Source organism: Acipenser ruthenus, chromosome 9 (assembly GCF_902713425.1).
Source record: "Acipenser ruthenus chromosome 9, fAciRut3.2 maternal haplotype, whole genome shotgun sequence".
In the NCBI taxonomy this organism is placed as follows: Eukaryota; Metazoa; Chordata; class Actinopteri; order Acipenseriformes; family Acipenseridae; genus Acipenser; species Acipenser ruthenus.
The window spans coordinates 5,110,932-5,137,560 of record NC_081197.1 but is presented as its reverse complement, the minus strand read 5'-3'; the positions used below and the strand labels follow the sequence as shown (position 1 = coordinate 5,137,560).

General features: G+C 37.7%; 2 protein-coding genes across 3 annotated transcripts; both read left to right on the top strand.

The window, feature by feature from the left end:
- On the top strand, positions 1-9,226 carry LOC117972650 (zona pellucida-like domain-containing protein 1). 2 transcript variants are annotated; one of them, XM_059030540.1, is made up of 11 exons: positions 1-142; positions 896-1,009; positions 1,565-1,785; positions 3,085-3,266; positions 4,193-4,265; positions 4,785-4,882; positions 5,428-5,508; positions 5,629-5,800; positions 6,568-6,676; positions 7,790-7,819; positions 8,686-9,226. In XM_059030540.1, exons 2-11 carry the CDS (start codon positions 904-906, stop codon positions 8,814-8,816), a joined length of 1,203 nt encoding a protein of 400 aa, XP_058886523.1. In that variant the 5' UTR covers positions 1-142; positions 896-903; the 3' UTR covers positions 8,817-9,226. The 2 variants fall into 2 exon arrangements, with proteins under 2 accessions (XP_058886523.1, XP_058886521.1); XM_059030538.1 differs by having other exon boundaries at positions 3-142; positions 8,681-9,226.
- Positions 9,227-16,037: 6,811 nt separating this feature from the next.
- Positions 16,038-24,932, top strand: LOC117405210 (zona pellucida-like domain-containing protein 1). Its single transcript, XM_059030897.1, has 11 exons — positions 16,038-16,079; positions 17,002-17,103; positions 17,536-17,756; positions 18,556-18,740; positions 19,458-19,530; positions 19,722-19,819; positions 20,497-20,577; positions 21,119-21,287; positions 21,862-21,970; positions 22,379-22,399; positions 23,173-24,932. Exons 2-11 carry the CDS (start codon positions 17,004-17,006, stop codon positions 23,334-23,336), a joined length of 1,221 nt encoding a protein of 406 aa, XP_058886880.1. The 5' UTR covers positions 16,038-16,079; positions 17,002-17,003; the 3' UTR covers positions 23,337-24,932.
- Positions 24,933-26,629: the final 1,697 nt, after the last annotated feature.

Genomic DNA, 26,629 nt, shown 5'->3' with positions numbered 1-26,629 from the left:
TCAGATAATAAAATCCTTATGTTTTTTCACCAGGACCCCTGATTCTTGTTGTTTTGTAGAGCTGCAGCGCTCAACATTTGATCACATGCAGCAGGCTAAAGCACATGGAGAACCGCTGACCTGCCGGCTTCAAGGGACTTGGGTAAGTGGCAACACTTCCAGGTGTTTCTAAGACAGTTAGATCTAACTGACCTAAAAATCATCTTTAAACCACAGGGAGCCAAAGCACAGTTTAGCTCCTTGGATTGCCAGGTCACAGGCGGCTTATCTGATGTTGATAACGGATTGGCAAAATGAAAAAGGCACTTTTGGACGACAAACAAAGCAAAAACTGACAACCATTTTTTTTTTAAAATAAAATTGTTATTGATGGTGTGGATGACATAATTTTTTTTAGAAGGTGATCCAACTAAATGAAATGTAACAACACCAGATTGTGGGTACAGCTGAATCAGAGACAGATGGGGAAAGCAGCACTATTTCCTTATTTTCTTAACATTCGGCTCAAGTTTGTTTTCTTAAAAATACCAATAATACAAAGCTCAACCAAAATTGTGACAGTAATGTGTGTGGGTTAGCAATGCTAAAGGGAATTCACACAACATCAAGACTGCGTTTCACTGCGCCAGTTCAGCCAGATATAGTCCATTACCATTATTCATAGCTGGGGCAACTTGAATATTTGATGCAGCTCTTTTAAATTTTCTAAATTCTTAATGAGGCCTCACAAATGAAATCCGACGAGTTCTCAAATTTAAAAAATATTACCTTGAAAGCTGCGCCCTGATCTCTCTGTTACTGCAACAACTTCTGACGATTGAACTGATTTGATCTATTTTAAAATAGAGAAAGCATTGCTGGAATGACATGTGTTTTAATAACTTTGCCTTTCTAGGTGTTGCAATGGAACCAATATGTTTGCTTCTTCTGGTAATAAGTAAAGTGATTTCAGCTGGCGCGCAGTTCAATGGGTACAATTGTGATGCCAATTATCACAGCAGGTTCCCTGGTAAGAATACGACAACTTCATTTCATGAATTCCTGTTTTTATCATTCGATAAGCTTTTAAGTAGTGTAGTGTGTTTTATTGGAGCAAAATGATTACTTTTCCATCACTTTATTTCCAGGCAGTTTATTGCATGAACTTTTATAATTTCCCTCCTATTAAGAAATTAGGACCCTGGTGCATACAGGAACTATATAATGGAAACCATTTGCTACTGGCAAATGGTTTTAAGAAAGAGCAAGAAAATACACAAAACATTTGTTTGTTTTTTTTAAATGATACAATAAATCACCAATCATGTGCCCTATTCAGAAATATTTCAACTTATTGCCTGTTTTTTTATTTAATTTTTTTTATAGATATCTAAATGTAATTCATTCGTCAAAACAAATTCTGACACAAAACAACATTCCTCGATAACTAGGGTTATTGTTGATAGGGCTCCATATAATACAGATAATATAGTCTTATAACTAAACAAGCCCAGAGTAACTGTTGTAATGTTTGAGTGTGTGAGTTTTAAAACAATTTCTTTATTTTCTGTCTTCTTTTCGTCAGCTGAAAGGGACATCAGCGTCTTTTGCGGAGTCCAGACCGTCACTCTGAAGATTAATTTTTGCCCAGTTCTCTTCTCTGGTTACTCGGAAACAGATTTATCCCTCAATGGCAGGCATGGTGACGCACACTGCAGGGGCTTCATCAATAACAACACCTTCCCCACGGCCGTCATCTTCACCATCAGCCTGAACACACTGGAATCCTGCGGCAACAGCCTGGTGGTAAACAAAACTACCGCTTCTCATCCACCCGAAACACAGAGGGGTCCAATTAGTGATCTGAGCAGTGACGGGTCTAAATACTGAGGGGTCCAATTAATGATCTAAATACTGAGGGGTCCAATTAATGATCTAAAAACTGAGGGGTCCAATTAATGATCTAAAAACTGAGGGGTCCAATTAATTAACTAAATACGGAGGGGTCCAATTAATGATCTAAAAACTGAGGGGTCTAATTAATGATCTAAAAACTGAGGGGTCTAATTAATGATCTAAATACGGAGGGGTCTAATTAATGATCTAAATACTGAGGGGTCTAATTAATTATCTAAATACTGAGGTGTCCAATTAATGATCTAAATACTGAGGGGTCTAATTAATGATCTAACTACTGAGGGGTCTAATTAATGATCTAAATACTGAGGGGTCTAAATACTGATGATGCCTCTACTATATTAATCCAGCTGTGCTTTTTTTCCTCCAGGGGTTATTTATATACCCACTTACTAATATTATTAAAGACAAAACAAATGCAGTGAAATTAGCTTTATAAAGTCTAAGATGCAGTATTAAGACCTGCCACTGCTTGCGGTAGAGAATTTAAATAAACCCCATGATCACAATTCTGATGTAACAGCAATCTGTTTCTGAAGTGTTGAGTCCAGTCTTTGATTATATGCAAAAGGAAAAAAACAAATGTGGCATTTTTACAAAACTATAACCACACAACTAAGTAATTCGAGGTCTCTTTTGGCACTTTTAGTCTGTTTGCTCAGTTTTGTATTAACCTTGAATTTGTTTCCTTTCAAAGAGTTAAAAGCAGGAGTAAATGTCTGGATGTCAAGTGTACAAAAAATAATCGAAACTCTTCTTGTGCAGTGACTATTATATACTGTATTTTATTATTTAATATGATGGTCTAATTTTGGGCTGTGCTTGTTATATTCACATCAGTTATATGACAGACAAAATTGTTTTTTATATGGATTGTATAACGGAGAACAGTGGATCAGTAGTTAAGGCCATTACACACTGCATGTGATGTTTGCAAGGTACAATAAGTAAATGTCAATCTTTCATAAATTAAAATGTGTTCAATAACTTGGTATAAAGAAATTGAGCTGTTGTGCAATGGCTTGTAGTCTTGTTCTCTGTAAAATCGTGTTCAATGGAATAGATTAGGTCACTGTAGTGGATTGCTTGTGTTGCAATTGTGAATGGCAGCTATTCGGTGTGTTAGACTTAATAACAATTACAAACCATTAGGCTTTGAATTGAATCGGTATTGACACTGTATTGCAGGTGTCCTCAGTCCCAGGTGTCAATGCATATGGCAACTCCTCCATGGTGCAGATTGGTAATCTTTCAGGATATATTGACACTCCAGATCCTCCAACAATCATCAGCTATCTGCCGGGGCTGCTGTATAAATTCAGCTGCAGCTATCCTCTTGAGTACCTGGTCAACAATACGCAGCTCGCTTCGTAAGTCTGCAGTTTACATGCACTTTAACAAAGCAGTTGGATATACAATTGGTCGCTTGTATCTTAGCAGTAAGCAACTGCTCTAGGTTTAACAGGTATATTTAAATGATTGCGTGCTTTTTGATTGCAAAACGTACAGATGCTATTTGTAAAGAGAGCGCCCTCCTGATTTCATGATTCAGTAATACAGTTTGAATTGTAGTCGGGCCATGTTGACAGTAAATTGTGCGTGTACTATACTTTACAGGATAAAGACCCTGCCCTAATGCACCACCCTCAATATTTTATGATTCTTAGATTTAGAGTATTAACGAGGGACACTGTAGCCTACTCTGCCTGGGGAAAGAATCTGAAATGCAGCAATGAATCGAAACATGAAGCATACAGTAATTACATGATCTTAAATTGTTGACTCCTTCTTGTGATGAAACTTTTAGATGTCAAGCTTTGTAGGATTCAACCTATGCACAACAGCTGGCAATAATGTTGTACAGCCAACTCCTTGCAAAGGTTTAAAACATATTTACATAAATAAAATGTAAAAAAGTAAGCATTAGAAAAATGGCTATAAGAATTTAGGAGGAAAAAAAAGATAAAGGGGATATGTTTAATTTATAAAATATACCAATCACATTGGAATCAGGAAATCATATTACCTTACTAGGAATTTTGATGGTTTCAAAGCAATGATGTCATGTTTACTTTCATTACACTGGGCATTAAGAATGATAGAGAAATGGAAAGGTTAATGTGTATTTTAGTATTATTCCTATAATCCCTGATAGTTTTTGCCCAGTGGATATAAACATGAGTAATATGAACTATATTGGTCTATAATGATGTACACACTATATATGATATGGTTACTATTTCTGGAGGTTCTTATCATTATCACGTTTCATTTGACTCTGATATGTTTCCTCCAGGTCATCTGCTGCTATTTCTGTTAAGGACAACAATGGTTCGTTTTTAAGCACTTTGAATTTACTCCTCTACAATGTAAGTAGTATTTTAATTAAATCCGATACAGCAGTAACTTAAAATAACCTTGTTTTAGGATTATGTCAAATATATTGATTAAAGCTGAACAGAAACCGGAGGAGTTGTGCAAAGTGCTTCTTTTTTTCATTTTGTCTGGCCAGTTTTGTAAAAACTATGTACATATTGTGTGATTGGTCTGCTCCAGTGTCTGATGTATGATTTATGCAGATTATTCAGTTATTAGCATTAGCAGAAGCACTGACAAGGAATTTACTAACATTTTGCTGCACGTAAAATATAAACTTTGAGATTTTGTAAAACCTTGCACTGGATTCAAATCTTTGTAAATCTGGCACTTTTGGAAAAAAAAGCAAGGCTTCCGCTGTATGTTTTTGAAGAGGTGCTACATTTTAGCAGGAGTGTACTTTGCAGTTAAAAGTATAACATTATCATCCATGCAATCAATACAGTTGTATGTGAGTGGCTGTTGATTGGTTCTGTATTGATCCTCAGCTTTAAACTGTGATGTCTTTGTAGGATTCAACCTATGCACAGCAGCTGGCAATACCAAACGCAGGGCTACCCTTAAAGACCAAAGTGTACGCAGCAGTCAAAGCAACCAACCTGGATGGAAGGTACCCCGTTTAGGTCTTTTAAATCTGCCTTTCTGAACTGGAATAGGTGAGGAACAAAAATAACAGTTACCTGGTGACATTATTAAGGGGGGAAAAAAACAATTTGTTTTAATAAGCATTTACCATGAATAGCTCAACTCACGTGTCACATCTTGCTTTCCATTACACCGTCGTGGTGGGGCAGAATACATACGAGGACAATGAACATGAACTGGCTGGGATTGGTTCTTTTCATTCAGCCACTAGCCTTAGGATTTGATTTGAATTACGATGCCCATATCCTCACATCAGCTTAAAAAAAGGCTTGTGTTAGTATTAAATAATTGTACTCAGCTATCATAAAAGACATGAAAGAGAATAGCAGCATCACCATTTGTTTTTTCATAAGGCCACACTATCCCTTAAGAGGCAAAATACAGAAAATTCTCAGCAGTTAAAAACCACACATTCCTCTTGGTAGTTAGCTGAATACACTAACACTGGCTGATCATTGTTCTTGGTAGTTAATTGAAAAGCACTAACACTGGCTGATCATTGCTCCACAGATGGAATGTTCTGATGGACTACTGTTACACAACGCCTTCTGGAAATCCAAGTGACGAACTTAGATACGATCTGTTCTTTAGGTAAAGGGTTACCTTTTTGCTACCTTTAAACTTTCAGCGTAAAAACTGAGGAAAAGTTATTTCACGTTTTAGTTACCCCAGTAGTTTTCAATCATTTTAGTCTATATTTCTCTCAAACAGTTGCGACAAAGATCCACAAACAACTGTTTTTGAAAACGGCAAAAGTCAAATGGGCAGGTTTTCCTTCGAAGTGTTCCGGTTTGTCAAGCACAAAAACCAGAAGATGTCGACAGTGTTTCTACATTGTGTGACCAAACTCTGCAGAGCAGATGACTGTCCTTTACTCATGCCGGTAAGATCTGAGAAATAATTCTACAGACCAGCAGTGTGCGAGGTAGGTGTCCCTACCAGTGAACACGTTGCTAAATGCATGTGTTAACAGACGAGACTGGGTGCAGTCTGCAATCACAATCCCCTAGTTAGAGTCTAAACTATTGCATACAATGCAAAATAGTTTTTTTTTATTAACGTTTTCAGAAAAAAAGCTGTTTTTGGGAAACTAAATCAGAAAATTAAACCTGCTTAAACTTTTTTCTGTAATTACAGGATAATGACAAAGCCTTTTACCGATATTAGTCGATTGCAGTACTGTTATGTACACATATTAAAAGGTACAGGTTTTGTAATTATAGCTGGAGATTAATGCGATCTATCGACAGTGTCTATCAACGAGACATTCCTGTCCTCCACAGAGGTCATTACCTGCTAGATAACTGACCACGATGACAGTTAAGTATCCCGAGCCACAGGTGAGGGCACTTATTGAAACACAAGGTCGATTATCGACAGGTAATGACCACTGCCAAGGATATTAATCCTTTTGTAAACCGAACAAATGTTTTTGTGTATAAAGACATTTTTTAAAAGATTTGTGTTTTAGTCTGGATCGCTTAGGCTGCTTGAAATGTATATTTCAAGGAGTTCTGCCAGTGATCTCTGCTTGGAACCTGATTGCCTGAGGCTGAATATTTATAATATCATGTAGCTTATCAAAATAAACTGCATTTAAATGTTCAGTTGAAGAGACATTTCGTTTAGATCGTGATGTTTTAATTACAGATCTGTGGCAGCCGAAAGAAAAGGAATCTTTTTGAGGAGACAACACCCGTTCCTCAGAGTGCCTCTGGAAACGCTGTCATTACAGCAGGTCCCATAATCACAAGGAGCGGTGAGTCTTTACTATTTATTTCTAAAGTCTTCTTTAAGCAAACACTCCAGACATGCTCCTGTTAAACCTGACACGAGGGGCACACACCTCAGAGACTCAGCATGCCAAATGCAGTCAAATAGACCAAAATTAATTTACTTACTTTGGACATAGTATACTCAAAAACCAATGCATTTCTCACTGACAAAATTATATTTGTTTTAATGTTTATGAGAAACATACCAAATAAATATAATAAGTACAGTATTAACATGAGAACTATTGTCTTAGAACTACAATCTGATAATAAAAAAGGATCCGGTTGGCTTACATGAGAACAAAGCAACTTTGAATTAACGATTTACTTTTTAAAGCCAGTTTCAGAGGTGTGCATTTATAGAGTAAATGCGGTAACACTTTACATTAAGTGTCTCTAATTCCTGTGTATTTACATAGTAGTTACTTAGTAAATACATGTGCACTTACACATAATTACAATGTTATAATGCATAGTTACAATGTACTTAATGTGTGAATCTTTTTTAACAATATAACCCTAACCCTATCATTAACCCTAATCCTGACCCTAACCCTAACCCCCTAACCCTAACCTTAACCCTTTTCTGATACAATTGTTTACTTACATATATAGTGCAAAAAATGAACACATTAAGTAAATTGTAAGTATGCATAATAACATTGTAATTATGTATGAGTACCCATGTATTTACCAAGTAACTACCAAGTAAATACACAGTAATTAGAGACACTTCATGTAAATGCACATTAATTAGAGACACTTCATGTAAATACACAGTAATTAGAGACACTTCATGTAAAGTGCTTTCACAAATGCTTGGATTATCAACGTGTTGGCTTGCAGCTGTTTATTTTAGATGCAGGGGAGCGGAGAATAACTCCTGCAGTTAAACTGTGGCCTCTCTTAAACAGAACCAATTGTGCTAAATTATCTGGGGTTTTGTGAAATGCACTCTGAGGACTGGGGATACACTGAGATAAAAAATGCCTCATTGTTTGTGCCTTCTATGCAACATGTATGGTTTCTATTTTCTAGAGCATGCCAGTTTGTATCATGATACTGATATGATGTTCTTTTCCTCCCTAAACATTCAGATGAAACACCAACCAACAACTCCCAGTTAGGTAAGATTTACTGTTATTTGATCTTCTAGTTCAAGAAAAAAATTATAACAGTACACACTTTGTGGCAATCCGAAAGGTTAAACAAGGTATTTAGTGTTGAATGTAAATCAAAACCCAGTTCAAATATGGTCTATTCAGAGCTGCTTTTCAAATCCTCATTTCACTTAAGGAGGAAATACAGTTATGCTGCTGATAATTAACCATCTCAGTCACTGAAAGGTGTCATATATTTTTCTTCAGGTATTTCCAGTTCATGGCATTTCTGGATCATGCATGTCATTTTAATTAGGAGAACACCCAACATACTGTTCTTTGCAGTTACTGTTGTTGTTCATGTACCAAGTTCTCAGTTAAAAAAAACTAAGCTCCACTTTTCCTTTAAATAGTTTTTTTGACTACTAAATTTTACTTTTTTTTCTGCTCTTGAACCGTGAACACAACTCCTTAAATGGTTACAAATACAAATCTTTTTTTTTTTGTTGTTGCTGTTGCTTTAGTGTAACTTGCTGCGTTAAAACTGAACAGTCATCAGTCAACATAACCTTGTATTTAGAGAAATATGATCTGGAGATAGTGAAACTAGATACCCTACAAAATTCTAATCTTAAAATGAGCCACTAAACGGACAAGGTGAAATGATCTGATACAGCAGTGTTGAACGATTAGCTAGCTCTTACCAAACACATTTCATAACATCACACACACACACACAAAAGTGCCAGTTAAAATATACAGTACGTTTAATAAATGTATTGCTTAATGGTCAAAGTGGGGACTACGCCCGTACATTCAGGCGATGTCCCTCTGCACTCTCTGCCCACTGACCTCTTCTAAACACCCACTGCCTGCTCTTTGTTTCAGCACAGCTAAACAGACCTGCCTTCCAGCTCAACTCAGTCACAAGTGCACTGATCTCCGGGATCGTTATCCTGGGATTCATGAGCCTGTGTTTCTTTGTGTTCTCCCTGACTCTCCTCAATGGAAAGCGTGGCAGTAACCCAGTGCTAGCGGGGATTAGGAACCCTGTTTTTAACTGACCCCTGATTTTGACTTCTGTTTGTTTGTTTGTTTAAAATGTTATTATTGAAATACTGTAATTCGGGTGAATTCATTTGACTTTATACAGTTCATGAAAGAGCATTATTGTAATTTTAGAATAATATAAAAAGCACATTCTATTGTATTGTAAATTCCTAGTGTACACTAGCTCTGAATGCTGCTGTTCTTTTATGTATTCTGAAGTAGATCTAAAATTGTTTAATTTCGTTGTTGATTTCAAACAAAATACTGCCCAAATCGACATGTAAGGAGAACGTTTTATTCAATACCTCAGCTACATTTTATTCACTGCAGGGTTTAGGATTGATTACATGGAAACAACCATAATTTTTAAATAAAATGTTCCAACATCTATCCAGTATCTTATTAATTATTGTGTGTTTATGAGTAGATGAATGTCTGTTTATTAGAATGGACTGTATTTTGTGTGTATGTGTCTTTTATGGTGATGAAAATAAGGGTTGACCGGGGTCCCCGAGTGGCACACCAGGTACAAGCATGGCCGCGTGGTGTGCAGGGGGAGTCATGCAGTCAGGGGAGTGCAGGTTTGCGTCCTGGCTGTGTGAAGTTCACTGGAGATTCCGAAGGGAGCGTGGGATTGGGCTTGGCGCTCCAGCGGGTTAGGGAGGCCAAACCATCAGGAACTGTTTCTACTCATCACGCTACAGTGGACCCTGCCAGCCAGGCACCCAGTGAGCTCAGACGGACACCTGCAGGGCTGGTCTTTGTCCTTTAGAGGCTGGTAGCTCGCTGACATCCGCTCTCGAGTTCCTGGGTGTAGAACAGGACGCTGGCTTGGTCATCGAATCGGTGGACACCAACTAAACAAAACTAACCTGTGTGCGGTGAGGGGGAAATACATAATTGTACATTCCAAATTGGGGAGAAAATCGGGGGGGGGGGGGGGGGGGGAATAAATGGGCACACAAGGTTACAACAAAACAAATAAAGTCTCAAAGTGTTATGTATGAATATACAGAAGGGACTATGTTTTTCCATATGTTTAAAATATAAATTTGTGGGTAAATGTCATAATAGCAATACAATGTTGTGCATGTAAGGCACTTCTCTGCCCATTAGGTTTCCTAAAGTCCTTTTCATACTGTATTTCAGGCATGGATGGTTTAATGAAGTAGTTAACAAGTTAGGAGGAGGTTTGATCTAGTCTAATTATACAGTTGGATCAAAGACCTGGTCAGGAAGAACCCGGGTTGCCCATCCGCGCTGGATTTATTAACCCACAGAAATGGCGATTACAGTTCTCTTCCTGAAAAAAAAAAAAAAAAGATTTCATAACAGAGTCCACGTCAAGAGTAAACAGGTCTCCATTGTACCATTGTAATGCTGCATGATTTAATACGACCCCCTCCTCCCCCCACCGCAAGACAAACAAAAACTTCATGCCAGAATAGGGTCATTCTTCTGTATTGTTCCATATTCATGTACATTGCTTTGTTCAAGTTCAACACAATCTGCATTTGCATTCATATGAAATAGATTAGGTTTAGGGAACGGAACGGAACAGAGAAAATAGAAGGGATCAATAGAAGCGCTCAACAAAATGAACCACAGCTTTATTTCAAACTTACAGTAGCACCAGGACCAGAGGATACAAATAAGTGACAGATTCAGGGCAGTGGGTAGGAGGCACTATCCTTTCCAAACAGAGAGTGCTGGGTGTATGGAATGGGTTGCCAAGCTGTTGCTGCTGATTCATGGGATTGTTCAAGAGACGCCTGGTTTCTGGGAACAGAAAGCTGCTAGTAATCATACGAGCATTGATGGGCCAAACGGCTTTCTCTTGTTCACAACTTCTCTTAAGTTTTTGTGATCCAATTACAATCAAAACATAGCAATGGAAAGGTGACCCATATCATTCCAAGCCGTACATCTTCATTCATATTAAAAGATTATCTTAACCAATGAAATTCCTTGAAGATCCGTCTCATGGTCCTATGAGAGAGTCCCTCAGAGCTCTTTGACGTCTTTTTTTGAAGATCCAGAGTAGAAAAAAGTGGGAAAGCACATGAAAAGAAAAGTCTACACACAAAAATACAACACCTGCCACGCTAGTTATTAATCCTTAAATAATACATCTGAAATAGTCAAGAAGATGAAGTTAATGTCTGCTTTCAATGAATATCTTTAAATGTGCTGAAGGTTATTTTAGTCTCAGTTAAGACATTTTATTAAAGTAAATATATACCATATTTTTTTTTTTATAATTATTTAAAGTTTTTTTTTTTTAAGGATGAGATGCCCTACATACACCAAACAGGTCCCACATGTCCTTTTCGCGGTATATTTAGTAGGTTAAACTTTGATATCGGCTGCATCTATACAACACAAAACACTAGAAAATGCTGTATGGGCCGTTGTCCTGGAAACCAGAAATACATTCAACACAGAAGGGGCCTTTATGTAATGCAGTCCTGTACATGAAGTCAGAGACAGTCAGCTGAACTGTCGGGGATGCCGCTTTCTGGGGTGGAATCCGTTTTTAAGACAATAGGGGATCCCTATTATTGTTCAAAAACAAGAACAATCTTGTCTTTTGTGGAAATGCACGACATACACAATGTGCCTCCCAAGCTGCAGTTTGTATTGCATTGCATTGGAACTGAGAGTACCCCAGATCCAATCCCAGGAGCCCTAGCCTTTTCTCCTCTTCATCAAAGCTTTCATCACGGATTGTATGTCACATTGTGTGTGTTTTTTTTTTTTTTTTAAAGAGTTAAGTCGATGACTGACATGTGAATCATTATGGAAATAATAAACTACTGTAAACCATTCATAGGATGTATTCACATCTTAATTTATTACAGCGTTTATTTGCTTAAATTACATTTAATAAGCTGGGAATACGGGCTAGTGTTTACCAAAACACAAGTTTGGAAACCATTTGTGGTTGCATGTAACTAGAGACAACACAATGAGCAAGGAACCACAGGTTACTACATTATAAAACTCTTCAGTACAATAAGTTCCTACTAATGATGTGCACATTGTTCATGCTTGTACAGAGCATTAAAGGGACACTATATCATCTACTGTTTCCTAAAACTGATGGTCTTACCTGTTTAATATCCCATTGCTGCCACTGTTGCTTCTGCGCGGGTCATTCTTTTTTGTGCTTGCTAACTATTCAAGCAAAAAAGACCACTTTTGAAGGTGGTTTGAAGAATGATCACTTGGGCTGTTGGAAAAAGCATTTCCATTTATTAACTCAGAGTTGCAGAGGGGGTGGAAATGGCAGTTGCACAGACCAATTGGTCATTTGTAAACCCCCCTAAATTCAGAAATTCAGCTTTAACCTCGGTCCTTTTGTTCAGTATACCCATTTGAAACTGCCCACGCTAATGTCAGCCAGTGAGCCCTCGGGTACAGACGCTCACAATACTGAGCGTTCAATATTTCAGGATATTGGTATCACATATTGTATGTTTTTGTGGTCTCGTGTAAAGCAAATAACGCGTTTCACAGGCAGATTTCGCTTTCTCTTAACAAACCTGGTCTCAGGACCGAGGAGGCTAAGGAATGGTTGGAAAAGCAGATCTTTGCCAGAATATTAAGCAAGCAAGGTAATTAATTATCAAAGCAGAAACAGCAAGAGAGAATGATAGGATACTAAACAGGTTAGAAATTATATTTTATGAAAAGGTAGATGGTGTAAAGCAGTGGTACAGTGCTAACGTGTGGCTCTTTCAAACTATTCCAACCCAGGATCTGTTCCATACAATCTGGGGTGCTGCAGTAAGAAAAGTAGTGCTCACCAGAGCAAGGCCAGTGCCTACTGTATACAAGCACAGAGGACAAGAGTGAAAAACAGAACAGTCCCTGTATCGTACATCATAAACCTGGCCACACTGTGTAGTGCTTCATGAGAGTGCTTAAAACAATTACACTGAGCACAAAAAGAAAAGAGTAAAACAAGCTTTAAATACAAAACCATACAAACATCTTCATTATGTGATTGTGCGAGGCTAGCATGAAATTCCCATTCATGTTTACTGGATTGAGCACCGAGGCTACGTTTAATAATTAAATTCAAATAATAAACAGCTGGAAGAAGGACTGGTATGAATGTATTTCATCTTTAGAAATGGGCATCATGTGTCCGCTGTTTTGTATGTACACCATTTTATAGCTGGTCCTGCATTTTATGGTTTACATTTTATACTGAGAAATGTCTAGATTTTTCTGACGTATTTTTTAAACTGTCAAACTGTTGCTTGGGATGTGCCGTAATTATGTGAGTCACCGTGATTACACACTTGAGCAAGTTACTTCTTCTTCATTTTCCTATTTCCTATATTTAACATAATGTGAGTCTTTTGACATACCATTCTTTTTTTTCTCTGTTTTGTATCTCATCTTTTAGTATATCTTTGTTAGCCAGTCACTTTTGTGCACTGTATTTCCTACAGCAGAAACTTTCTACTTGGGGTTTCTGGGGTCAATTGCATCATCATCATTGCTTGTGTCCCAGATTCAAACAGCATAGGAAGTTATTCTGGATGGTGAAATAAACGCAATCACCTTGGGGACAAATATTTCCACTGAAGAAGGGTCCTGTTTGATTCTCCATTTTCATAAATATATTGATCATAAGAACAGATACGTGTAGAGGGCAATGCATCAGCCTGCTTGTTTCATTTGATATATTATCACTTTGATCACATTACATTACGCTTCATGTTAAAGAATAATACAGAACGCACAGAATAACATAATTTTACTTAAAAATGCAGCAAGCAACCCACCAAAATTCCTGACACGGGTGAAAATGGTTTGCTCAATCCTCACCACAAGCTATTGCCCACATTGCTGAGCTGAATCCTTAGTAAACAAATATTCATGTTTCCTTGTTGTATCTTCTCCAAAAGAATCACCAGAATGCTCCAATTTCCAATCCAGGAATCGACTAAACTCAAGATCTTGTTTCCAGCTTGTTTTCACTTAACTTTTCTTGGCAGAACTAATGTACTTTTCAAACACGTAAATATATATATATATACGAATGATACAGTGATGGCCGTCCTGTGGATTGAACATTGTCACCCCAGGCATGTTAGACTCTGAACACTCTGATTCTAGAAGAACCTGATAACTGATGCCACTGTTGTCAGAGAGAAGGAAATTACTTTGACCTTTTCATAAAAAAGATGGGTACAACAAAGCAAAAATCGTGCTCTTAAAATAAAGTGATTTGATATGGCGTAACCCTATACTGTGCTTGGTAAACCATTCTATGTGTTCCTAACCTAAGAACAAATAGTTTAAGGAATGATATTTGTTTTTAAACAATGAATGGCGTGTATTGTGCTGTGGGTTAAGCACAACTGTTATTTAAAGAGCATGTTGAGGAGTTCCGAAAAATATAGCGTTACACGTCCCCACCTGTTGCTACAACTGATTAAATAATGTACCTGTAATTTCTCTTTTCATGGTCAACATCCTGACAACTTTTTACATTTATAACTTTAACGTCTGTTAAAAAACTCTTTTGAAAATGGCCGCTGTAGTGCACTGGGGTTTGAGATCTGTCCTCTAAATTACTGCAACCCCCCCACCCCTTTTCTGTTCCGTACCACATCATGGATTGTTGTTGCTGTGTTACCTGTTTGACAATGTGGGCAATAATCCTTACACTATCAGTGCACTAGAGCAGCCATTTTGAAAAGAGCTTTGAAACAGACTTTAAAGTTATAAAGGTAAAAAGTTGTCAGGATGTTAACAATGAAAAGAAAAATTACAATAAATGTCTTATATGATAGTGAAAAATAAATAATAAATATCAAGATAAATAAATACGTAAGTGTCTATGTATTCATTTATGTATTCCTGTATTTCAATATTTATATTAATGTATTTATTTATTTTTTTACTTTTACCAAATATATAGGCTATCCTTCAGCATAGCTAATTTTCAAAAATAATGTTCTTTTCTTATTCAGCCGGGACCATGAATAGCGTTACTCTCATCGACCAGTATAGAGAGAGGAAACCATACTTTCTTGTGCCAATAGGGACCACAATGTGCATTACACCCACAGGAAACCAAAAATGTTCAGAGCTCCAGCTCAAAATCTCAGAATGAGGATGATGAAGACAGATTATGGCTCGAAAAATCTCAAAAATATAACAAAGTCCGGAGAATTCTCAGCTGGCTGACTTCATCTTTGAAAATACTGCTTGTCTCAACTAATCTTGTATAATATATAGAAATAGAACATAAAATAGAAACTGGCTATTTTGGCGTGAGGAACTACCGTTCCTCTCAATACTTTCCTCATAAATATTCATTTACCATTGATGTGATTGTGGTTAGCATCTTGATACATTTGGCTAGTACAAAGAACCAGTAGTTTTATGTGTATTGCTGAATATTAGTAACGTACAGGACTACCAGACTGATCAGATTGATTGCTGTTTAGAATAGAGATGTCAATAACTCAGCTTGTTCTGTCCACCACTAACTACAAGGTTCAGGTGAAGAGGAGATAACATTACTGTGAGTGGATAACTAGCGCTGGATACTAATGTCTCCAAAATATGCTCTTTTATTTATATGGCCTCCAAGTGTCCAACAGTAAACTTTTGTAATCGGTACCATATCTTTCAAGCGAATTCTTTGGGGTCTGTGGAAGCTAAATCACTAAACTTCAATCCTTGAGCCCTTTTTCTTGAAAGAAAATACAATACAATACAAAAAAAGAAAAGAAAACTACAATAAATTATCCAGAGGTCCATTTTTGTTTCAACAATTGAGACAATGTGTTTGTAAAGTCCATCTTTCTATTGTTCGATGTTCAACCAAAAGAACAGAAAGCTTTGAAACCCCCCATGTGCGTATTCCCTCAAGATGTTGCTATTGTATTCACTGTTTCACAATGGCATGTGAGGAACACAGGCATTTAACGCTAAATCGACAAAGCCAGCTGCACCTTTTTTCCCTGGCGACTCTGAAGCTGATGTGTAGAATTTCATATTTAGCCTGAGGTAGGTCCGTGGCTTCTAATCCTGAAAAGTGAATTGTTCACTTTAGGCGTATTGACTACGTTGTGCCAAACCTTAGTGACCTTGTTTTGGTCCAATCCCAGCTGAGTTGCCATCTATAAATACACAGTGCTGAATATCCACCGTACAGCAACTGGCACAGAACCTACCCTCGCAGGAATATACAGGTAGTGTGGAAAAGGTATGTATTATTCTACTGCTTCATTTAGGAGGTCAGTCTAGGGGGAGAATTAAACCAATTCAGTTAGCATTATCATTATTTTAAAGATACATTTTCACAATGTAGATAGCTGCGCTGTAATTACATTATTGTTCCATTACATAATACTTTTACTTACAAAATCTTGAAACTTGTTTTGAACAGCGACATAAATTCCATATAGCCTAAGCGATCTGGTACAAAATAAAACCTAAAAACACTTGATAAAGATCCTAATCCAAAAAAAATATATATATTTATAATAGCATTAATATCCTCTACCCTGATCATACCCGGTAGATTATTGACCTTGTCTGTCTTTAAGGCACCCAGCTGTGTCCGCAGTCAATTATCTAACTCATATTGCATAGAAGTTTCATCAATTTCAGGTGTTTAAACATTATTGATTAGCCACAGTGTGTAGATACTGTAACAAGCTCAGACGAGTCTTAATAAACTCATAGTAAAACCAGGAATGGATTAAACTGCTATGCTATGGCATATTATTCTATTATTAGTCTTATTCTCACCCCCGTGCAGGATATTAAAAAATATTTTGTATCGATACGTTACAGTAGATATAGATGAGTTTCATGCAACTGTACTGCTGTTGCCTTCTCAAACCCACACTCTAGAACAGTTTCATGAATATCAAACTCTGTTTCTGGGTAAAGCTGTGTTTCTGTGTTAAAGATTTGTGACCAGGTTTGAGCTATGCAGCTTTTTTCACTGATAGATAGAAGGGAGAGCTGTGAGCTCAATGCAGCACTTTCCACTGTACCTATCGATGAAGCTTCAGACTGACCTCTTCTGATACTTAGTACTTTTTTAGTAATCTTGCTTCAAGCAAACAAAGCCCCTCATGTGTGGTTTCATCTGATAAATATATATATATATTTTACAGACATGATGGGTTTTCTCTTCTCATTACTTCTTGCACTTACTCTGCTGAGAGAGAGCCAGGGTCTGACAATTGCTGAATGTGGAGACAGCTACAGACGCCCAGGTATGCCTGTTCTCATCCTGAGACACAAAAGCAATGATCTAAAGCTTATACATGATACATAAAACATGACCTTAAATGCCATGCTGCTGCATCTGCTATGTTGGTCTTAAACTATTTCTTAATAAATATAATAGGCGTTCAAGTAGAAAATATTGTACAGTAACATTAAAGTCATTCTAGAAAATCAAGATTTTCATGTAAGTGTTTTCAGCATTCTCATGGAAGAATGTCAGGGCTGGGTGCAGGGCTAGTGTGGCTAGTTTTACTATTGTTTTATTTGTAATGAAATCGGGAGAGGAACATATAACTGTTGTTTCAAGTCGGAGGCTGTCTATACGTGCGGTCATTACAGGGTGGTACTTGAGGACCAGTGTTGATTCTGTCATTATTTTTTAAACCGTATAACATCCTGCACATTTTCATAAACTGCAGAAAAGACAGACATCTTAGTGACCTGTGGAACCGGTACCATGGAGCTGGCAATATTTGTCTGCCCGGTGATGTTCTCCGGCTACAACGAATCTCTCCTGGCACTGAACAATCGCTTTCAAGACCCAAACTGCAAAGGAACGTTGGATACCACTGCTACACCTCCGCTACTCAGATTCCAATTTCCCATCAATGAAAACTCTTCCTGTGGAAGCGTCTTCAAGGTCAGTGGTCTGAAAGAAGGCCTTGCTGCAATTCTGGGTGTGAGAAATCCTGTTGCCTAATCACATACAGCTATGGCTTCATAAAGTCGAATGAAACCTGCTGAATAATGTTACATTAACATATTGAATTACATACCGCTTTCTAGTTTTCCGTATACTTAACAAAAATTGAAAAATGTGGCATTCTTTCAAAATCTAACATGAAATGCTGTACTACTGTTATGGCTTCCGGTAGACTTTTGCAACATCATTTTGAAGTATATTATTTGTCAATCTTAAAATTCTAGGTTATGCTAAACTTTTGGCCATCGCTGTACATATTGAGCCCACCTTTTCCATAATATTCTGGAAGTCTTTCTCCCACGCCTCCTTTGCCACTGTACCTCGCTTCTAGGGGGTCGGTGATTCTCCATCAACCAGCCTTGGTTGGCCAGTGTCAGAGGTGGTTCCTTAATCAAGGGCGCCCCTTCGCAGGACAAGGCAACACTTGTGCAACACTATCAAATCATTTCTACACTACTTTATTTTCATCAATTCTTCTAGAATCAATTTGACTGTCATTCAGATTATTTTATACGGAATCACTGAGTCGTTGGGCATTGTGTGTTTTTTGTTTTTAATTTAAAAGTATTCCCGAACTTGTTTGTTGCAATCAAACTGTTATCAAGTGCATCACTTTATGAAGCAAAATTGGTTAACATTTGGCCATAGCTGTACTGTGGCATTAACTATTTTTCATTTAGATTGCTATTCCAATATTCACTCAACAGTCTTGTCTATAACTGATTTTTTTTTTTAGATAACAAGCACATCTGGGACTGGGATCTTCCAGGACTTCTCAAATATCCAGACAATAAACATCAGCGGCATCATCCGATCAAGCGATCCATCAATTGGCATCGTGACATACAACGAGGATCTTGTGTACCTTTACTCCTGCACCTACCCACTGGAATACCTTGTTAACAATACCAAGATAGATGTGTAAGATAACACAGTGAATAACATGTATTGCAAATAGGAACATCAAAATACAAAAGAAACATGTCATTAATCCTGCAAGTCCTGAGACTACCCCTGAAGTGATGCTACTCGTCTTCAGATGCATGCAAAACATTGTAATTAGTCATCCGCCCCACAAGAGCAGTGGTAGCCCAATCGTTATCAATGTCTTACCTGCTTTGCTTATTGTGTGCAAACACACAAAATAAATGCATGTTTACTTTCAAATATGTTTCTGTGATTGTGAAACATAAAATGACTGGATCTATTAAACAGAGGCTTTTTACAGTAGAGAGAGAGAGAGAGAGAGAGAGAGAGAGAGAGAGAGAGAGAGAGAAGCAAACAGCTCTGTATCCGAGAATCAGGATCCAACAGGACATTGTAAGAGTGCGGAGGCTGGGCGTGAACCGGCAACCTCGCACACTGCAAGCTCACTCTTAACTGCAATGCAAAAGAGCCAGCTGGTCTGCGTTCAGGGTTTTAGAGCTTTTAACCTCATGTCGTCTCAGTGGGGACAGGGCAGACTCTGTAACGGCAGTGTATCACACAACACTGGCCGTTACATCACTGATTACTAGAATCAGCTTGATAATAAAAAATATATGAAAATAACTTAGAACAGTGCTAGGTCTGCCTCATATCATTTCCACAGATCCCAGTGGTTTCTGATGCTTGTATTCTCGCACTTTTCTTTTGCAGGGTTGGGTCCTCTATAGCAATAAAGGACAACAATGGAAGCTTCGTCAGTACTCTGAGCCTCCAGCTTTTTAAAGTAGGTCCAGCACATTGGTGGAGCTATAAAATTATGAATACAAGTAGCCTAACTGGAAATATTTTTGCATAGAAATATAGCATATGCTTATATAACTAATAACATGTCTCTCAGTTGAGTAATAATGAACAAAGATGTTTAGTTTTTAAAAGACTGAAAGCTAATACATGATTATTTTTGTTTTGCGACAGGATGTAAACTACACGTCACCACTTCAAATACCACCGACGGGACTCAATTTAAAGACCAATATTTATGTGGAAGTCAAGGCCACTAATTTAACACGCAAGTAAGGAGCAGCTCATGTGTTACATTTCATAGCACTATAGAAGACCCACAGCAGAAGCATGATTTTATTTTTCACACAAATATGTTGCTATGGTATGAACAATTGATTTAAATATATCTTAAACCAATTTATATAAATTCAATATTGAATATCATTACACATACAGTATATGGTTTCACAAATATGTTTTTTTTTCATGGTTCAAACGGCTAAAGTATGTTATATGTTGTCAGATATGCATTGAAAGATTTTTGACTTAAAAGTTAAATATGAAACATTCAGGTACGAAAATATAAAAGTCATGTTGGCCACACCACATGACTCCCTCTTCATTTTAATGAAAGTGTCCTTCTAGTTTTATCAGTGAATACACTGTGTGTCTCTTCTTGTGTAAGAGATGTCATCTCACGCTGTTTGGCAAGAGAGCTGCAAAGCAAATCTGATCTCGGTTCTGGCAGCTCAACTGTGGCAACTAACTAAAGTATCAATCACAAAAACTAACACTGTCCTCAGGAACTGCTTTTAAACACAAAAGGCATTGTTATTTTTTAACTTCAGAACCGTACCAGACATCCTTTGCATGGGATGGCATCTGCACACAGAGCAATGACCTGGAATTTTGACAACAAGTGATTTGGTATAAACATAGGAACACCTTTCCTGTTCTTGTTTTACAGGTTCAACGTTCTGCTTGATCGCTGCTATGCTTCCACTTCTCAATTTCCCAGCAACTCAACCTACTTTGATCTATTTGTTACGTAAGTGATTATTTGAGGTATATAGGAGGTGTGTGCCTAGGGTTACCACAAGACTCTGTGTAAACTAGGACAGTTTGGGACAGTTCGGGCTTTTCAACTCACACTCCAGTGCATTCTGGGAAACGTAGTCCTGCTGTGAAAGGTACCTGAGACAGGTCAAATGTACCAGAATGCATTGCGATGAGAGTGGAAAAGCCTGAACTGTCCCAAACTGTCCTAGCGTGCATTAAGTCATATGGCAACCCTATGTGTGCCATACAAGGGATGAATGGGAAATGTTGCTCAAGGAGATGGAGGTGGAAGTTACCCGTGTAACGTGAAATATTTTCCTAGCATAGGGAAAGTGCAGGTTGCCTGGGTAACGAGAACACTAAAAAAATATTTAAGGAATGTATGTATGTATGTATGTATGTGTGTATGTATGTATGTGTGTGTGTATGTATGTATGTATGTATGTATGTATGTATGTATGAACGCATGCATGCATGTATATTGCATTTATTGATTCAAATCATTATTTTGTTTTTATTATTTCTGACAGCTGTTCGGAAGACAAAAGGACAACAATCATTGTAAACGGTGACACCCAGTATGCAAGGTTCAGCTTCCCAGCTTTCCGCTTTACTGAGCAGCAGAATCTGACGGTCTCTACCTACTATTTACACTGCATCACCCGGCTCTGTGACAGCAGCGCCTGCAAAGACTTCAAGGTAGTCATTGCACTTCACCATTAAAGAATATTACAGCACTGCTATGAACAAAAAGGCTGCATTGCAAAATACTACCAGAAGGTGGGATAAAATTTGCCATTTCCACCTTACAACTCCAATTAACAACCTAACAAGTGCAAACTAATAAAGAGCCACTGGGTACTGTGCATGTTCTCTGAATTGACCCAGCTAATCGCTTGGTTTATTTGCGTATTCGCTAGATAATGTATGGAACATGATAACAAGCTCTTTTCAAATTCATTAGGAAGCTGTAGCCATGGACTAATACTAACATCCAGCATGCTTCTGTTCCTATTGAGTCCTGCTGTAATAATGAAATCTGATCTGAGCTGTTCAAACACCCTCTAGCTCAAACGTTAGCAAGGAGGGAGGGAGGGAGAAACTTCACATGGATAAGGTTCTGTATTATTTCTTCAATGGAAATCGGTGACATGCCAGCACCCCAATTCTCAAGATGTTGTCCTACTTGAGATGGAAGAACCCACAGCCCACTTGTGACATTCATCAGTGCCGGTCCCCAGTTTCTCAGTTCCTCTTTTTTGTCTCTTGGCAGTGCAACACGAAGAGGAGGAGACGTGAAGTGGGAGCAACCCCTCCCCCGACAGTGCTCTCTGATCCCACCACCATCTCTTCAGGACCGATCATAACCAGCACCGAGAGCGGTATGCCCTTAAAACACAGCCTTTAAGAAACTAGCAGAGCCACAGAGCGCAGGAAAAACAGGGAACGTTTCACAATCCTTCAAGTTGTGGAATAGCCAACCACCTTCAGGTATTGTTCTTGAGTCGGTGTTTGAAGTTCGTGATGATTTCAGCAAACTGTTGAATACTAAAGGCAGGCACATCAATTAAATAGAACATGCGTCAAAGCGGTTCAACATCTATAGTCACACAAATTACTTGTTATAAGTTAAAAAGTAGCATTTTCTATTGATAAGTAATGTGTTTTTTTTTTAAAGCCACTGAACTAAATCCAAATATGAATTTGTTGAGTGGATATTTTAAATAAAGAAAGAAATAACTGTCAAATAACACATTGTGTATTTTTTTTCCCTCCTTCGTTAACTGCAGTGCTGCAGTCCAAAGAAGCAGGTAAGTCATACCAAGCATATTTCCTTCATACCAACTATTCCAGTGAAATCCCATTGCTTCTAAAAAGATAGCTCAGGACAGATTGTGGGAAGTGAAGTGGGGAAGCAAAAACGTTAGTATGCTTCCCCACAATCATCATTGAGGAGTCTTTTCAGAAGCAATCTCTGTGGGAGCAGGCAGACGGGGCAATTGAGAATCATAACGAACTCACGTAATATGATATTCAACACGTGAAATTGAATATTATGAACTTTTTCCATTGTACAGTACTATTTTCTTACATCTTCTAAGCATTTGAACATTATCGCTGCTTTCTCCCTTTTGTGCTAAAGATCTTTTTACTTTATTCATGGCATTCAGGATGTTTGCATTAAATCAGCAAAGGATCGGCAGATCTTCAGCACAGTTATCTTGACACTTGAACCTCTGTGTGAGACAGTGTGCCCATATAAAGCAGTTGGTCGACAAATGCTATGGCTGTTTGTTTTTTCTGTGTATTCTATAACTATTTGGCAGTTTTTACTGTTATAAAAATTGCTGTCCCTCACAGTTTTCGTCTGCTCTTACTTTAAGGCACTGTTTTTAATAAGGCTTGGCAACAGCCTGCTGTCGCCACGGATCCTTTAGGACGTGTATCTATCCAAACTGTACGGTGATGCTTCACCACAGCATTACAGGGGGATTCTACTAGTCATGTGTATATATGTGCATGTACCAGCAATGAATATGTGGAAAATAATCATCATTATTAATCCTTCCTTTTGAATTTCCAGCGATTGCTTCTGCACAAGTAAATGAAGTTACAAGCATCTCCGTTGGCCTGGGAATTGCTGTGGGGTTCCTCTCCCTGATCGCCCTGTTGATGGTAGGCATTGCCTGCTACCTAAACAAAAAACTTCGACAAACACCTGGCCTGTCAAAAATGCTCAATAACTGAATGTGCATCCAGCCGAGTCAAGCCATTTCTATAACCATATCTGCATCGAGGCTCATTTAACACTTATATTAGCTTGGGGTTAAACATTAATAGAGATTTCAGCTGATTGTTCACCTTTATAATGGGATGTTACTTAGCGCAAATATTGGCACAATGCATAATTTTCGGCACTGCACTAACCACTAGAGACACATTTAATTAATAAAGTAAATGCTGCAATGTTTTAACAGTTTTTGTTTCCTAATCAGTTTTCTTATTATCTGCACCTTCCAGTGTATTCATATTCATTTTTATAGAATCATACATATACAGTATATACAGTATATATATATATTTTGTGTACCATTTATTCATAAATAAAGTATTGTATTACCATTACTGAACACTTACAGTTATGTGTATCAATCCAATGTTTTAACTGCAATCTTTTTGAGTATGATTAAACTGATTATGCTATTGGTGTCCCTAGAAGAGATACATAACTTGTCTACATCCCAGCCACAAGGTGGTGCTGCAGTGCTAATAACAATGTTATTCTGTGGCATCAAATAATACAGGAACCCTGCTGTTTTTTGTTTTATTTCCTGGTGAACTACAGTGAAATAAAGGCCAGCCGAATGAATACAAAATAATCTAAATGTGTATTTTATCACACTGCATTTTCCAGCTGTTGCCAGTTGTCTAGTTATTACTTTAAACATTCACACACCATAGCCTTGGAATAACATTTTTGTCATGTAGTGAAATTTATATTAACTTAATGTACAGCTATGGCCAAAAGTTTTGCATCACCTAGAATTTTAGGATTGAGACATAATATATATATTCTGTAGGGTGATGCAAAACTTTTTGTCTTAGCTGTATAAGGATTCTGGTCCCTAAGCCTGGTCAGTACTTGGACTGAAGGCCTCCAAGGACAGCCAGATGCATTAATGCCGAGTTTCATGACTGGCAAGCTGTGTAATCTCACCTGACACTTCCAACTTTCTCAAGGTATTCATTTGGCTGACCCCATTCAAAGCTGTTTGTTATAAAGTAGCACAGTATTTGAAAGAGCCACCGTTTTTAGTTTAAATGTATTTAAGGCTTCCTTTCTGTTTTAAGAAGAGTTTGATCATTTAATCAAGTTTGATATACCTGTAGAAATGACTTTAAACACTGTACAGCGATGTATTAGCATGTATGCATTTATTTGTCAGGGATAACTTTCCATTATAGATTAATTTACACATGATTTAGCAAACAGTTAGATGATTTAAAATACAATAAATATTAACCTGGAAAGTACTGCTAGTATCCTATTGATGCTCTTAATTTTTGAAAATGATTCATTAACACATACAGTAAGCAGACCAGCAACAAATGGCTTATTATGTGTTTCTTACAACCATGTGATCTATAGCTATTCAGTTATGCTGGAGTGGTTGTCATCTTTGATCTCTGGTGATAGGTATTGTCCATTGCACTGTATCTCATATCCACATCTAGTGAGGTCTTCCCATAATTGCACAAAAGGACCTCTTTCAGACCACGCAATATTACCTTACTTATATCACAGTGTATTTTTGACAGGTCCTGTCTGGTTTAATTCACCTGTGATGTTCAGATATTGCAGTGATCACTACAGCTCGCTTTGAGGGGACCAACACTTTTCCAGCACTTGATGCATCCTCTAGTTATTATATGACAAGGGTTTTGGTCTTTCCTTGTTTTACTATCCTGGTTTTTAATAAAATATTCCAGTAAGTGCCTTTTCGGCTCTGAGTAAGACTTTAATATATTAATCAATCATTCGGTGACAGGTTGCAAGGCTATGCGGTCGCTGGAAGACTTTGTGATGCCCTGTATATCAAATGTGGACAGTATCCTGCATATCAAAGGATACACAGATTTAGAATCCTAATAAAAGTCAATGGCAAACAGCCTTTATAAAGGTTTGCCTGTTAAAGTGCAGATATGAATGATGTACATTGTGTTGTGCTGTACTAAAGAACCTGGCCATGGCTAATGATGGCACTATAGCACTATCCACCACTGGGGCATTTCAGCACATCTCTATTGAAAAATGAAACTTCTAAAGAATGAACAAATAAATTTACTCTATTTTTCATAGAACTCACAGGATAACTGAAAGTGTTTGGAGATATTCATATAAAGGTATTATGCAGGAAATTAATCAGTGTGTCAATTGAATCTTCAAATAATCCTTCAGCCCTACCGCCAGCAGCTGATAGCTTTCCAATGAAGGGATGAACGTGATTATCCTCATAGGTTTTCATTAGTGAGCCGGCTTTTTGGGTATTTTAGTTTGTTTTACTCATAAAAGTTTACTACAGTAAAAGCACAGCAAAGTGTAATAAAGCATTTTGAAAGCATGGTAAAGCATAGGGGAGCACTGTAAAGATCAGCAAGGTATGGTAAAGAAGGCAAACCAGGGTAAACTATGGTATAACCATGGGAAAAGCATGAGGGGAAAACTGCACAAATACCATGCAAAAATACAGAGGTAAACTTTTATTAGGGACTCCCTAGTGACCTGCCAAATACATGTTATTTGCCGTCTGAGTTGAAATCCGTTGTCTGCAGAAAAACAAGTGGCACTGCAGCAACAAATTGAGTACATTTTTTCCCCTATATTTTTTACTGCAAAAGAACGACAGCTTTGAATGGTTTGTAAAAAGAAATAAAAAAGGATATGTGAAAAGATCTGTATCACTGGTATGTCCAGAGGCTGAACCAATGTGACAGGGAATGATGTACACAGCTGTGTACCAGACATTAAGACACTGACAGAGTAAGTCAGCAACACCTTCAGTATGCAGGGGGGATACAACAGGTTAAGGAATAAGAGCTATTCACTTGTTAAGTAGCCCAACTATTTTCTTACCAGCATTTATTTTAGTCGGCGCATGTATCTCAAGTTACTGATTTCTCAGTGTATGAACCCAACCTTCATGCAAAGCAGCATTTCAAAGGGAAAGGGCTTTTATATCAGTCTGACACAGATTATTGAAAACTGAAGACAAAAAAGGGTGGAATTCTCTTTTCAGAGCTTATGAAAGCGCATTCATAATTCAGAGAATGAACGCTAAAACTATGAGGCACTGTTTCAAATGGTGTGTGTCGGGGGGTGAGGAGGGGGAGCCTCACTAAATAGCTTTCAACCCTTTGGAGGTCTGTTGAACCTGAAAAGCTTGCAATTTTCTGAGGTTCATCTTTGTTAATGACATCAATATACAATGGCAGCCTTTAAAAAAGTGATTATATTATACCATCTATATTTTTGGAATATT